This window comes from Saprolegnia diclina, assembly GCF_000281045.1.
Source record: "Saprolegnia diclina VS20 unplaced genomic scaffold supercont1.8, whole genome shotgun sequence".
Taxonomy (NCBI): domain Eukaryota; phylum Oomycota; class Saprolegniomycetes; order Saprolegniales; family Saprolegniaceae; genus Saprolegnia; species Saprolegnia diclina.
In genome coordinates this window covers 1,021,438-1,036,326 of record NW_008246075.1, presented here as the reverse complement: position 1 = coordinate 1,036,326, position 14,889 = coordinate 1,021,438, and the positions used below count along the sequence as shown (strand labels likewise).

General features: G+C 56.4%; 6 protein-coding genes across 7 annotated transcripts; 3 read left to right on the top strand and 3 right to left on the bottom strand.

The window, feature by feature from the left end:
• Positions 1-99: 99 nt before the first annotated feature.
• SDRG_03637 (hypothetical protein) lies at positions 100-529 on the bottom strand (the record flags this gene model as incomplete). Its single annotated transcript, XM_008609274.1, has 2 exons — positions 100-201; positions 251-529. 2 exons carry the CDS (start codon positions 527-529, stop codon positions 100-102), a joined length of 381 nt encoding a protein of 126 aa, XP_008607496.1.
• Positions 530-1,369: 840 nt separating this feature from the next.
• SDRG_03636 (hypothetical protein) lies at positions 1,370-1,869 on the bottom strand. The gene has a single exon (XM_008609273.1). It carries the CDS (start codon positions 1,849-1,851, stop codon positions 1,432-1,434), a length of 420 nt encoding a protein of 139 aa, XP_008607495.1. The 5' UTR covers positions 1,852-1,869; the 3' UTR covers positions 1,370-1,431.
• A 2,669-nt stretch (positions 1,870-4,538) lies between these two features.
• Positions 4,539-5,253, top strand: SDRG_03635 (hypothetical protein). The gene has a single exon (XM_008609272.1). It carries the CDS (start codon positions 4,581-4,583, stop codon positions 5,016-5,018), a length of 438 nt encoding a protein of 145 aa, XP_008607494.1. The 5' UTR covers positions 4,539-4,580; the 3' UTR covers positions 5,019-5,253.
• A 2,952-nt stretch (positions 5,254-8,205) lies between these two features.
• SDRG_03634 lies at positions 8,206-10,207 on the top strand. 2 transcript variants are annotated; one of them, XM_008609271.1, is made up of 3 exons: positions 8,206-8,591; positions 8,638-8,900; positions 8,959-10,207. In XM_008609271.1, exons 1-3 carry the CDS (start codon positions 8,354-8,356, stop codon positions 10,138-10,140), a joined length of 1,683 nt encoding a protein of 560 aa, XP_008607493.1. In that variant the 5' UTR covers positions 8,206-8,353; the 3' UTR covers positions 10,141-10,207. The 2 variants fall into 2 exon arrangements, with proteins under 2 accessions (XP_008607493.1, XP_008607492.1); XM_008609270.1 differs by having other exon boundaries at positions 8,635-8,900.
• A 1,892-nt stretch (positions 10,208-12,099) lies between these two features.
• On the top strand, positions 12,100-14,077 carry SDRG_03633 (hypothetical protein; the record flags this gene model as incomplete). Its single annotated transcript, XM_008609269.1, has 1 exon — positions 12,100-14,077. One exon carries the CDS (start codon positions 12,100-12,102, stop codon positions 13,987-13,989), a length of 1,890 nt encoding a protein of 629 aa, XP_008607491.1. The 3' UTR covers positions 13,990-14,077.
• Positions 14,078-14,303: 226 nt separating this feature from the next.
• On the bottom strand, positions 14,304-14,779 carry SDRG_03632 (hypothetical protein; the record flags this gene model as incomplete). The annotated part of the gene is made up of 2 exons (XM_008609268.1): positions 14,304-14,586; positions 14,625-14,779. 2 exons carry the CDS (start codon positions 14,777-14,779, stop codon positions 14,304-14,306), a joined length of 438 nt encoding a protein of 145 aa, XP_008607490.1.
• Positions 14,780-14,889: the final 110 nt, after the last annotated feature.

Below are 14,889 nucleotides of genomic sequence, written 5' to 3'. Positions count from 1 at the left end.
CCATGAATTCCTTTGTTCGACATGGGCGCATTCGACGAGTCATCAATGTCGAGTGGGTAAACACATAAATTATTGCATCGGAGGCAGCTTGGCTACCTATTAAATGGCTCGCTCAATCACGTCCAGCCAGGCGAGGTCGATAGCGTCAAGCCACTGCGGTGTACAGGCAACGACGACGGCGTCGAGGCTCTCTCTGCAAAGCTCCAGCGCGTACAATGGTGACGAAGCCATTGGAGCGTGGTGGTAGTACCCAGCGACGCTGCTCGGACTGTACGGCAGCGATGTCGGTGGTGACGAGGCCTTGGGGGAGCCAGACGTGGTGGTCGGGACACGCGGCATGGCCTTGTGTGTAGGCGCGGCATTTCGGGAACGAGCAGCGCTTGCGTGCGCCGTGCTTGACGCAGAGCTTGCGGGCGTAGACTTGGTTTTCGCAGCCAATGACCGAGCAGAGGCGGCGGTTCTTGTGAAATGCACACTTGTCCGAGTTGGAGAGCACGGGCTCGGAGCAGTCGCGAAAGACGCAGCGCATGGTTGTGGCGATGAAGAGCAAAAAGGAAAATGCGTTGCAGATCGATCTAGGTATGTATAGCCACGCGCACAGCTGGGCGCGCGGGACATCCGTGCAGATGGATACAGCCGCCCACATGGAGGGTCCGCGAAAGAAAGGCCCATGGTTAGCGAATAAAGAAATTCCGCGGGACTGCAGACACAGGCGCCATGAGGACTCATGCACGTCACTGAATTACATCATCCAAATGAGAGATACGCCGGCCCAAGGTCGAAAAGCGAACATCGTCTGGGAAAGCGAGTCTAGCGCTCCGAAAAACTAGCGCTGGGCCAAGTGCAGTGCAACCACTCGTCTTTTGCGTGAGACTGAAGTCGTCCGAGGTAATCGGGCTGTTCGGAAGCTTTATCAAGAATGTAGCACAAAAGTCATCATCTATCGCCTCGAGCCACCGTGATGGTGAAGACAGCAGCTCATGGTTTGCCTGATGCAGTCCACGCAATACCTTCCTGTAGACTGGAGCATTGAACTGGGCAGGAGCCGCTCAACAAGGATGGTATTTGATGGTCGATTTCATTGTTATATAGCCGTCTCTCGTCATCGCGATCAATGTCTCGAGTCCATACAAGGTATACTTCGTCTCTCCCGACCATATCCTTCGTGATCTTGATTCGCACAAAACATGTGACGTGAAACACATGTCCGCGGATCGATGGCTGCTGTCGCCCCTTCCGCCGAGGATGCCCTATCTCGTGCTTGTCCTCGGGTGGAGAACACGGTATCACAGAATCTTATTGCTGCAATGTCTAGCTACGTTGGCGGCTTGTGATTGGTGCTGCAAACTACGCCGCCAGGCAAGACCTTCGTTGCATACGCTCCAGTATAGAATTTTAAACAGAGTACGAATAAATTATATAGCCGAGTCGTTAGATGGCTTCAAGCCAGGCAAGATCAATCGCATCAATCCACTGCGGCGTGCACGCAAAGACATCCGCATCGAAGTTTTCTTTACGCACCTCGAGCGCAAATGGTGTCGAGGCGACCATTGGTGCGTGGTGGTGGTACATAGCGACGCTGCTCGGACTGTATGAAAACGCTGCCGGCGGCGACGAAGCCTTGGAGGACCGCAAAACGTGGTGGTCGGGACACGCGGCATGGCCTTGTGTGAAGGCGCGGCATTTCGGGAACGAGCAGCGCTTGCGGGCGCCGTGCTTGACGCAGAGCTTGCGGGCGTAGACTTGGTTTTCACAGCCAATGACCGAGCAGAGGCGGCGGTTCTTGTGAAATGCACACTTGTGCGAGTTGGGGAGCACGAGCTCGGAGCAGTCGCGAAACACACAGCGCATGGTTATGGGCAAAGCAAAATGAAAAATGAGGCTTATTCGCACTGGCACAGTCGCTTGTACAGATCCAGCTGATCCAGCTGTCTGAGGATGTCAATGCTTTGTAGTTTGCCACCAGCTGGCGTGGTCGCGCACGAGCGATGCTATCAAAGAAGGAGTCCAGATGTTGCAGCGCCACACGAGGTTAGCCAAGAAAGAAAGTGACACAGCACATCCTCTAAAGACAGTCTCCCAACAGCCCTACCGACTAAACGCCGGCGCTCAGCAGTCAAGGTTACGCTCGAGCTTCGGACGCGAACGGTGTCGTTTGGATTAGCTTAGCTTGCTAGCAATCGTTGAAGCATCCAGAGTTTAAAACCGTAAGAGATTGTACCAGAGCCTCCAACGCCAACAACCATCGTACTAGTAGATTGTGGAACGCTCCCAGATCCAGCAGTTTGCTCACCAGACGCTGCAGCTCTCGTGTAATGTCGACGACGGATTATAAGCGTGCTACTCACAACAAGGAGGCGAAGGCACCAGCTCCGATGTGTTGTTGATTCGACACTATGAGCGAGGCGCTTGTCGGACCGTGGTCGTAGGCGTTGCAACAGCCGACCTTGACTTTGCCCTTTCCAGCTAGTTGCGTTCTTACACCGACGTCCTTGCACATAACGTCGTATTTGGACTCGAGACCTGGCAGGATCGCAATTCGAGTACTGTTCGAGTCCGCCTTGTTCCGTCTCGACCACACTTGTCTTTCGAGAGGTTGCGCAATGCGTCATCGAGCCGTTGGCAACATTGGCGCACTGCAACCACAGCGGTTCTAAATGAGTAAGCGTGCTCAGACTCGACCAGTGAGCGACGCCGACGACGCGACCATCCCACTGCTTGCTTGCACACTCGGCGTATCTTTCAAGACGGGTCCTGTATCATTGGCACTTCGGCGTCTCGTGCATCTGGGTTTACGTTGGGAACCACAATGTGTAGCGCATGACGCGGCTCTTACCACGCGAAGAATCAGGTGTCCCTTGGATGATGAGTTGATGGGCACCGATCACGGTAGCTTCTCGTCAACCGAAACATCCCCCTTCTTTTTGTCCCAGCGCAACTCGCTGTGCATGCGATTTCGGGGCTCGGTATCGATCCTCTACGTTCGGTACTGTGGATTCTTTGGGTTCTGCTGCATGTCTGTGCAGCTCTTCAATGCCAAGAAGAGTACGAGGCGCGACAATAATATTCTGGCTTTGTCAGACGCTATGCGACGCTGCGTTTTGCACGACGTGAAAATTACGTGGGATTTCCAAGTCGGAGGAGGCCAGCACGAGTGCCACAGAACCCCGATGGCTCGGCGATCAAATGCCCCAACAATTACTACATTTAAACGCGATAAATTAAAGTCCGGTGAGCTATCCATGACACTGGGCACGACGACGATCATGGCGCAGTCCATGGCAATGCCAATCGGTGGTAAGGCGAGGCGAGTAACGGTGCACCCAGTGCAAGATTCGATTTGGCGTGGGACGCTTTCCCGAGAAAGAATGCGCTGCAGTTAGTCAAGAAAGAAGAATAACCCAGTGCCATACGGGCGCAGACGGGACGAGCCAGCGGCCGACGCCGGAGGGATGTACCCAATGGCACAATGTATGCGTCTGGGTGTACCGTCTGAGTTGGCATAACGCGAGGTACCTTGCTTCGACCGCTTGGCCCGTGTGGCACCAAAGTCGACCCCGTCCGAAATTCTCAAATTCTGCAATTTTTAAACGCCACTAGAACATTGCCCTCGTGCTAGTGGACTCAATTGCGTCGAGACAGTCGAATATCCAGTGAAATAAATAAAGTGAAACCCTGGTTTCTGATATATATCGAGCTATTTGCTGCGCAGGTGTCGCATCGAACATTACTCGCGTCCGTGGTAAGCCGCGGGGTTGTATTATCCCACGCCGCGTCGCCGGCGTCACGAGTTCGCCCCCGTTGGGATGACTCTACGCGAATGCAGGAAGCAACTTCCAGAGGTGCATGCCCAGCGGAAAGGAGGGCATCGATGCGGACAAAGTCCCACGGGCGTCTTCAGAACGAGCAACAAATCATGGAACCGGCATTACAGGCTCACATCGCTTTCAACTGCGCTTGGCAAATCGAATTTGCTACTCACGAAACATAGTAATAGTCTACTAGAAACGAAAACGGGCGGCGTGTCCAGGCCACGCAGACATATTTGGCGAATCCTTCCACTCTTAATGGATGCAGGCACCCCTCACGTCAGTGTGGCGTGATGGGCACCGCGGCTTTTTCCGGAGCCTCTAGAACCCCGTGCGGTGCATCGTCGCCATTCGAAAAGAACACAAACACAGCATACGAGCTGGAACAAAATGAGGGAATGGATGGCCAAATCGCTCAAGAACAGAGGCAAAGGTGCTGTGCACCGCTTTTGATTGGGTTCTGGGTGCTGCCTTACCACCAAGAGGTGGACGATACGCTACCTTTTTCATATAGACAGTATCCTCCACGGCTCTCTACAACCAACGCGCGGTGTTGCGTGAGGGGGTCATATAACGAATCGGCACATCCCCAACTATACTTGGATGCAACAAGTCTGCTTACCGCACATTCAAGGAACACGATGAGTAGGTTGGAGCAGCTGGCAACAGTGGGACGCGGCCGGCTGACCTACTAATCCGAAGGACATGCGCGGCTACTACTACTGCACCACGTCAAGCCAGTAGACGCATCAGTTTTCAATTTCATTTCCGATGCGCTGTGTGTTTCGCGACTGCTCCGAGCCCGTGCTCCCCGACTCGCACAAGTGTGCATTTCACAAGAACCGCCGCCTCTGCTCGGTCATTGGCTGCGAAAACCAAGTCTACGCCCGCAAGCTCTGCGTCAAGCACGGCGCCCGCAAGCGCTGCTCGTTCCCAAAATGCCACGCCTTCACACAGGGCTACGCGGCGTGCCCGGACCACCATTTTTGGCCGCAAAAATCATCGCCCAAGACGCGGCCACAGCAGCAGCCGCATGGGAGCCCGTACAGCTCGTCGTCCGACTCGAGCGCAAGAGGCCACCACCGCACGACCGTCACATCGGTGGCTATCGAAAACGAGGTGCCCAAGGAAGGTATGGACGCCTTTGTCCTCGCCTTCACGCCGCAGTGGATTGAGAGCTACGACCTCGCATGGCTCGAAGCCGTCTAACGTCCGCGACAGCGCGTTGTGACTTGTTGTTAATTATTGTAAGCGTCTTGTGGACTAGGATTATTCCTCCGTCTAGATATATATTTGCGGACGGCTCGTGATTGCTCTTGGCGGATCGAGCCACCGTGCTTGCGGCGTAAACACGCGTCGTCATTTGAAACAATGTCGAGTCCCACGGGGAGTCGACTGTGTATGCAGGCAAGGGGCAGCTGCCAATGAAACGCATTCAAAAGAGCAAAGTAGTAATTTGGTTCGATGCGGCGAGCGATCGGCGACCTGATCGCGTGCTTGTGCCATTACGAGACTTTCGACACGGCACTGCATGGTTGGCTGCCCCTGGAGCTCGCATCGCCCTTGGAGTCGAAGTGGTATCGTCTCGGACGAGAGGAAAATGGGGTGTGATGGCACCAGCCACGGGCAAAGCGGGCTGTGGAGGGATAAGGAATGGACTTGCGTCGAGCACGGAAAAAGACATCTGCTGCAACGTTCGATTGTGTCGTTCCGACGTGCGACGGCCCCTCTTCTCCACTTCACACTGCAGTAAAGGCAGCGCGTTCTGGTGTGAGCACCTTCACATAGGGACTTTCCGCAAGCCAAAATCGACGGCCCATGGATGTACGTCCATGGCCTTCCGATATCGGTGCCGGTTGAAGTGGATTTCATGTTCAGATTGAGAAACTCGGGTTTTCATTCACATGAGCCCTTGGATGTTTCAATGGCAAGGCAACAGTCGTGATGCTCATGATCATCGCCGCTACTATCACGCGATTGCTTATGCGGCACTTAGCTCGCCGCGCCGTGGTGCCTTCGCTTGCCGAGTCGCCCATGCTTTACGCGCCGACCATTCGCTACCTCATTCCCCACTCAATCCCGAGCCCCGACCACGCACCCTCAGGGCATCTCCAGCGGTTGGGTTTATGTTATGTTATTACGGATGTGTCCGGATACCGAATAAAATAGATCCACCATAAAACTTTGCGTCTCCAGCGGTTGGGTTTATGCTATAATCATAAACCCTCGGTGCCAAATCCGACCCGGTTTGGCCCAAAGCGGGTCGGATTTGGTGTAGTTTCTCTGGGCTCCGCTCTAATCCAGGTCCGACCTCGATTTAGCTTAATAAAACGAGGTTTTGGTGCCTCGAATAGCCAAACGCTGAAATTCACAATAACTCATTTCAACAACAGGGGCCGCGGTACACACGGAGAAATAACAAACAAAAGAAGCGCTCAGAAAGCACGTTGTAAAATGATACGATCAACGAATTGGCGCGCAATGCGCCAATCGATGGCATTACGACATGGCGCTGGAGAAAGCGTTCACGGCGTACCGAAGAAAGGAGCGGCTTTGATCGCTACGACCTATGTTGCAGGGCAACGTGGTAGGTTTTTGGTGGTTTGCAGGGCTCTTTGCGCAAAGTCGTTCAATGATAAATTCACGACTTTGTGGCAGCTATTTGCTGGCAGAGTCTTTGAGGCGACTCCCAAAGATGCTGCAATGAATGGACGAATGGTATTTCGCGTTGCGAGCCGCCAAGGTTCCCGAGACGTTTCCACGCTCTTGGCGGGTCATTGTAGGTCGCATGTGATAGCTTGCAGTGAGTGCATGAAATGGGTACGTTGCGTGGTCGGACTGTCAAGTGCATTGTGCTGAAATGAAATGAAGCTTGACGCCCAACGCCCGACAATGGCTGCAGGCGACGCCATCATACAACACGGGGCGCAACGCTCTCCGCGATATGCCCTTGGTGTGCGCTACTGTACCTTATTCCTCACAATCCCGCTCATTTCAACAGCACAGCCCGGCTCCAACAGTAGACGGTTACGAAATTGTGGAAACTAGCAAACCTACCAAAAAAAGGGATAACGAGAAGAGACGGTCGACTTTCAAAAGACGTCCGATCGTCCCATCGTGCCGTCGGCCATCGCCTTGTCCTTCGAAAGTTAACATCCGTCATTTTTGCGAGCTTGGGCGCGGAGGGGCCAACAGCAACAGTACACATCGCATCATGAGCTGGACGCATCATTGGGCCATTGCCAGAAGGGAACGAGGTTTCGGTTATTCGTACATCAAAGCGATCTGGAAGACCACATTGAGAGGCACACCAGATCCAGGATCTAGGCGCCGAGCAAGCCAGCCATACTAGTACCCAAAATGGTTGCGTCAGACAAGAGCTAACCCGCCTCGCCCATTCCTGGCAGCCCGGACACCACTGTACGATTGCGGGTTTCAAGCCGTTCAACTTGACACCGATGGAGGAAGAAATTGAGCGTGCCGAGAGGGCGCGAGGGTGCCAGAGTCGGTACCATGCGCAACAACGTCTTGATCTTTCTACGACCTTCGACCAAGCTACGTACCCTGTCGCTTGGCAAACCGTACAGTGCTGCCGACTCGCTTGCGTAGACTCGAGTTCTTTGCGCTGCAGGCTTCTTGGGCGATTTGCTTTGCTCGCAACGAATAGGCAAGAAGAACAACGCTGCTCCATAACCTTTCTGGGCGATTTGCGTCGGTCACTCCGTCATGGAACGCGTCATTGAGTGGCTGTCGATGCACGTACAAAAATCACGTGCAGCCCATTCGATGACCCCTATCCTACTCTCCAGCGCATCAACCGTGCATGTAATGTTCGTTCGCACGTCAACGAATCCCGCTACTTCTGGCGCCACAGCAACCTCTCAACCTCGCGCCTTCTTCCGCTTCTTCCCGACTACAATCACGCGCTATCATTATCAAGACGAAGAATAGTCGTCAAGTAATCATTGTGCCTGGTTGGCGTGCTTACGGCTGCTCCAAGGGAGAGGATGCCCTGTTCTTGGCGTTAGACCTCTTGGATTTGCGAACGGTGGCGGGATAGAAAGTGCAATCTCATCTGCGTACGTGGCAGCGCGACGTGCGATGATGCATGGCTGACGGCACATTGCCAGTCAGGCACTCGCGCGCGAGTAGCACCCCGACTGCAGCGCATATCAAGCTTTTCTTGAAGTGCCAAAGTCGCACCACGGCCCTCTCTCAAAGGCCACGACGGCAACGCTTGTGATTGGCTCCTCCTTCATTGGCAAAATTAAGCAGACCCGTTCGCGGACAGCAGGTGCTGCTGGGGCGTTGCCCATGCGTAGTCTTTGTCGTCTCTCTGGCGTGCTGCCTCGAGCGGACCGCGTCCGCCATCGCAGCTGGACTGACCACTTGGTTGAAATATCCGTCGATGTGATTGGTCACGCGCGTAATGCTGCATCCGGCGCCCAACCCAAAGCAGGCCCATTACGGAGGCACCCACATGTCACGGTGTGCGCGGCAATGATGATGATCATTCTCGTTCTTGTATCTCACTTTGCGAAGCCATGGCGTCGTCGTCGTCCGACGACCTTTGCTACCCGCTCTCAAGCACGTTCTTTGGCTGCATGCCACTTACGCCGCAGCGCCTCCATGGCTTTCGCGACGACGGCGATGCGATGATCGACGCCTTTGCCAGCATGGTGCTCACGCCCGACGACCGCTCCATGCTGTGGCGCGACATGGGCACGCACGACGGCGCCCAGCTCTTTGAAGGCGACATCCTCGGCCTCAACCTCCATAAAGGTACGACCTCCACACGCCTCGTTCTCGCGCTCATGTGCCACAGCAGGCGTCACGCCGTTCCGTGGCGTCGCCAAGATCTGCGGCACGACAATCGACGAGGTCGCGCAGCTCTACCGCTTTGAGACACGCGACGACTGCGTCGAGTTTGTCGAGCTCCACCAGCGCGATGTGCTCCTCGACCTCATGACCTTGTACACGCTCCACGAGCGCACGCCCGAGTCGCCGTTCAAGCAGACGTACATTCAGTGGGCCGCAGCGTCGAGTCCGCTGCCCGCGCTCATCCGCGCCCGTGACTTTGTCTTCCTCGAGGTTGGTTTGCCGTTTGATGCTGGCCTTTCTGGAATAAAACGCGTTTTTTCAAAACTAGGCCCAAGATGAGATTTTGCTTCCGTCCGGCAAGCGCGCGTGGGTCTCGTGCCAGCAGTCGATCGCGCTCGACAGCGTGCCGTGCCTCGCCGACACGACGCTCCAGCTCGCGCGCGGCCATTTGCACCAATCGGGCCTCCTCGTCATGGAGACCGACCGCGTCGGCGAGCTCGACGTCATCTACCATTTCGCCGCTGACCTCAAGGGCCGCATGGCCTCGTGGGCGCGCAAGATGCTCTTCAAGCGGCGCATGCTCGCGGTCTCGTCGCTCTACGACTCGATCCAAAAGCTGCGCTTTTCGCACCAGCCACTCAAGACGCAGCACGAGTGCCATTGGGAAGTCCCAAAAGCAGCCTCGTACTATAAGAGCTGCGCGCTCTGCTACGCGACGAGCCGCTTCAAGAAGCTCGAGTGCTGCCAGTCGTGCACGCAAGCTGTGTGCAACAAGTGCAGCCGCGTGTGGCAGCTCCAGAAAGTGGCGGTTCACGGCGAAGGCAAGGCGCGCATCTGCTCGGCGTGCGCGACCTCGTATCGCTCGTACGCCCTGAGTCGGCACTACACGATCGCAGGCTCGCCGTACGACTCGACCGCCTCGTCGTCGATGGGCTGGACTAAAAACACACCGCAGGCCGGGTCGTTTGCGGGCGCCGGCTGGAGTCGCCCGACCGCTGCGTCGACGCCGTCATCGTCTTCGTTTGTCGGGAATTGGCCAAAGCCGACGACGCCCATGTCGACGACGTCGTCGTCGTCCTTTGTCGGAAAAGAGCCAAAGCGCATGGCGTCCGACTCGTTCCTAAGGGCAGAAACATCGTTCGTGGGCCTCCCAAAGATCCCGTCGGCGCACGCAACGTCCTCGCTCGTCGACAAGCCCAAGCCCAAGCGCATGGCGTCCGACTCGTTTCTCAAGGCAGAAACGTCGTCGTTTGGCGGCGGCCATTGGGAGCCCGACGTCGTGATGACGCGCCCGGCGAGCAACTCGCGGAGCTACTCGGTGAGCAAGGGCACGCCGCGCCACACGGACCTCACCGACCTCTCGTATGTGACCAACGTCATGGAGCGCTCGGAAGGACTGAACCGCACGCTGCTTGGCGACGTGCCCCTCGTCCAGCTCATCGACGACGACGACATTCTGGTATTAAAGGACCCGCCGCCCATTCGACTCACGCCCGCCATTGTACAATAATACTCCCTTTCCTACTACGTTTAATGGTTTGGCGTCGAGTCTGACTGTCGTTGCAACCGTTCTGGGCACGAGGCACCATCGAAGCTGGTTCACTTACACCGTTTGCTTGGTTGAACTAACAAGTACGGGTGGTCCGAGTACAGGAGCCTGCGTACGACCTCGCGCGAGCTATGACTCGGCGAGTGGGGTCCACCACGGGATGGATCTCTCCGTACGCAGCTCACTCCCAACGACCAAGTGCTGGTGCCAACTCCCACGCATCCAGCGCTACGTATGTGAAGTCTTTGTGTATAATTATGAAGATAACGCGAATTACGGTCATATACATATATATAAGTACGAGTATGCGTGCTGCCGGCCACTTGGAGCTCTCTGGACAGCCGATGCAAAAACCATTTTGAAGAAGCGAAAGAAATGTTGAGATGTTCCGCGCGATGGGACGAGCAGGCGCGAGCAGCGGAAGCGTCGAAAAAATTAATGTCCAGGCACAGAACACAAGCCAAGTTGAAACCAGTCAGCAGCCCGACGGAGCAAACGAGCCAACGCACCTCACTCACCATGCTTCAGGTAGGCAACAAAACCATGTTCGACGCCCTGGTCTGCTCGGCCGTCTGCGAGAAATGGCTCATCGATACTCGCAACGTTATGAGTCCTGCGAGGTAGTCCCCGACTATCCAGGCAAATCGAACCTAAGCGGAGGATCCATCGCACTTTGTACGTGCGTCAAACTCGTAACAATCGCGGCGGCGTCGTGAAACGTGCTTGCTGCGCGGAAGATTCGTTCGTGTCGCTGGGGACTGCAAAAGATTTGGCACGCACGACCGCAAAGATGGAAGCGGCGTGCGCTTGCCTCTCACGATCCTTGCGGCTGCATCTCGAGCTCTCTTCCCGTTCGATCGCAGCCCACTGGCCACCTCGATACGTCAAATGGTTGGTGGCGTCACGATCTATCCTATGCAACAAAATCCATCGCGCAAGCCCAAACCTTCACATTGAGGAAGAAGACCCGGCACCCAGGAGTGCACGACACGACAAGCTACGGAATGGTGGAGTGAACCAAGCAGCCTCTGGTTAGGATCTATTTGCAAGTTGGAGACGCTCTTGCACGGCAAGTGGGCAACCTACACTGTATCAAGGTCGCCATGCGATGCGGTGGGTCTCTGCTTGCATCATCCCATTGAAGCCAAAGGGGAGTGAGCTAGGGGAAAGGAGTCCAGGACGAACGACTGTCGCCATGGCGTGCGAGCCTCTGCATTGAATGATAGAGTCACCAGTGCACCTACACATGTACCGCAAATACTCGTATTTGGTTCAACGCAAGGGTCGATGGAATGTTCTTTGACCCTTGGCTTCGACGATTAGGCCACGTGACGCTCGCAGGCAGGTCTGCTCGTCGCATTGGCCGAGGCATCCAGCATCGGCGAACGTAGCACATTCATCGGTAGCTTCGAGTATCCGAGAGAGTCGACACTGCGTTTCTTTGGAAGCTTCATCTCTGGTGCTGTATTTCGGCTCTGCAAGCGGCTGAGAAGCGGATCGCAACACGCATCGATAGGACGCAGCTGCAACTTCGAGCATGCCCTGCGCACCTTAAAATAGCTATAGGTCGTCGATGTACAGTCGTGGCGTTGAGTGCAAATAGGTGCAGCTGGTGGCCAACCGTCCCGTTTTGTGTTTTGCGGGGGGATGCAGCTTGAGATGTGGATTGGCTTCCCAAAGATCGCAAGCGGTTTCATTGGCTTACGTCGTATCGTTTTATCCAATGGGCTGCGTTGATAGGATTCCAGCAAATGATATCTGCGTGCAATGTGCAGACCGATCGGATACTTCAACACAATGTCGGAGACGGATGCATCCCTCTCTTCAACCGTCAACCGGGCCGTAGAGGTACTACTGTAGCGACTTGGTTCATCGGTACGAGCTCGAGTCTCATTTTTCAATTTGACCACGCGGACAACCATGAAGCTCAGTCTCGCCTTTGCCTTGGCCACTGCTGCCGTTTCGACCGTCTCGTCTGCCATCTGCAAGGGCCTCGCACCCCCGTCGTACACGGACGCCGTGAAAACCAACCCGCAGTTTGCGCCGGCCATCAACACGATGAAGCAGTACCCGGTCGCCAACTGGTATGTCGACTGCGGCAGTGACTCGATCAATGAGCTCATGGCCGCGTGCCCCAATGACACGCCTGTCATCATCATCTACGGTCTGCCCCAGAAGGACTGCGCGTCGAGCTCGAGCAACGGCAAGAACACCAACGCCGACCAGTACAAGGCGTGGATCAAGTCTTTGGCCGACCGAGTCGGCGGCCGCAAGGTCATCTACATTTTGGAGCCGGACGCCATTGGCCTCCTCTCGACTGGCGATGGCGACAAGTGCGCTGAAAAGTACGGCTACCAAGCCAATCTCGCCGCGGCCGTGAGCATTCTCTCGGCCAACAGCAACGCGCAGATTTACGCCGACATCGCGGGCTGGGCCTTCCAGGGGCCTGCGATCGAGGCCCTCAAGAAAATCGGCAAGCTCTCGGGTGTCTCAATCAACACGGCCAACTACAAGAGCACGACCCAGATGGTCCAAGCCTGCCAGTCGTACTCGAGCCAGACCGGCGGTCTCCACTGCATCATTGACACGTCGCGCAACTTTAACGGGTCGCCGCAGAACGAGTGGTGCAACGCGCGGTCGGCCGGGATTGGCGCGCCGCCGACGGACCATACGGGCAACCCGCTCGTCGACTACTTTCTGTGGCTCAAGGTCCCCGGCGAGTCGGACGGGCAGTGCGTGGGCCAGTCGAGCGACTCGAGCGCCGGTCCCGACGCCGGTCTCTTCTTTCCCGACGGCTTCCAGCGTCTCTGGAACCAGGGCTACTTTGTGTCGGGAGGTGCAGCCAAGATCGGCCAAGATCCCGGTCCGGCCCCGGCCCCGGCACCTTCTAGCAGCCAGTGCATGATTCAGACTAACACCGACTACTACGGCAACGACCTCACTCGGTATCCCGTGAGTGGCGACGCGAACGGCCAAGCGAGCGACTGTTGCGACAAGTGCTCGGCAACGAGCGGCTGTGCCGGTTTTACGGTCAACGGCGGCTTCTGCTACCTCAAGAGCAAGCTTGAAAACAAGAGCTGGAGCGGGACGGCCATCTCGGGCAGCCGCGCGAGCGGGTCGTGCGGTGCGACCGAGGTCAACACTGACTACTATGGCAACGACCTTACCCGGCACCCTGTGAGTGGTGACGCGAACGGCCAGGTGAGCATTTGCTGCGACAAGTGCTCGGCAACGAGCGGCTGTGCCGGCTTCACGATCAACGGCGGCTTCTGCTACCTCAAGAGCAAGCTCGAAAACAAGAACTGGAGCTCGACGGCTGTCTCGGGCAGCCGGTCCAGTGGATCGTGCGGCGCGGCGCAGGCCAACACCGACTACTACGGCAACGACCTCACCCGGCACCCGGTGAGTGGTGACGCCAACTTCCAAGCCAGCTATTGTTGCGACAAGTGCTCGGCAACGAACGGCTGCGCCGGATACACGATCAACGGCGGCTTTTGCTACCTCAAGAGCAAGCTTGAAAACAAGAACTGGAGCTCGACGGCCGTTTCGGGCAGCCGGGCCAGTGGATCGTGCGGCACGACCGAGGCCAACACCGACTACTACGGCAACGACCTCACCCGGCACCCGGTGAGTGGTGATGTCAACAACCAAGCCCGATTTTGCTGCGATAAGTGCTCGGCAACGGGTGGATGTGCCGGCTTCACGATCAACGACGGCTTTTGCTACCTCAAGAGCAAACTTGAAAACAAGATCTGGAGTGCGACAGCCGTCTCGGGCAGCCGGTCGTCTTCGCGTTTACGCCGTGCTTAATGCCGCTGGACGCCGCTGTAGCGGCCGATGCCATGACATTGAGTCGATAATACCTTCAAGCTGCATAATCCATCAACGTTTTGGCTAATTTGTGTGTTGTTGAAATGGATAAATTGACTCTTGATAAAATTGTCGGACTTTCTTTGTTGTAAACACTCGGTAGAGAATCTAGATCTAGGCAGACGGAGGCAGGAGCGCGCGTTGGCGCAGCCACTTGGTTGTGCGAGGAGCCAACGAAGAGCAGGTTGCTTTAGCTCTTTTACGGGGCTGTGGTGCAAGTGCAGTTGAGACACGCGCCGCCTTGACGGCAATTGCTAACTTGGCAGTGGGAGGTCGGCGCGAAAGACGCGATCGTTCCGGACGCGCCAGACGTTGAACCAGACGCAGGCGCGGAGCACTGGCCAGCGGTAGCGGAACACGGCTCGTTGCATGTTGGAGGCGGTCGTAGGCGTCGAGTAGAGGTAGCCCGAGAGCGCTGTCGGCAAGCTCCCCACGTCCTTGATAAAGCTACAGTCGACGAGGAAGTGGTGGTACGTCTCGTGCTCGGGGCAAAAGAGGTACACTAGGTCGGCCGAGTCAGTGCAAATGAGCGTGGAACTTGACGGCACATCACTTGGTCGACGAAAACGGCGTACTTGGGAAAGATGGCGTCGGGTAGTCGGAGCTCGGCAGCCAAGGCGACGGCAGCAAGTGCCTTGTAAATGTCGCCTTCGATGTCCAAGTGGCGGGTCGGAAGCTGGAAGCGCGACCTTGGCGGGGCGCGACTGCGGTGGGCTTCAGCTGGCTTCATTTGGGTCAATAGCTTGGTCGCGTTGTGATGGCGAACCTGCCATGGCGGCCTGGGAGTCGGGCTTGACAATGGGCCGCACATGAAGGCGCAGGCAGCTGTTGCGAGCCAGC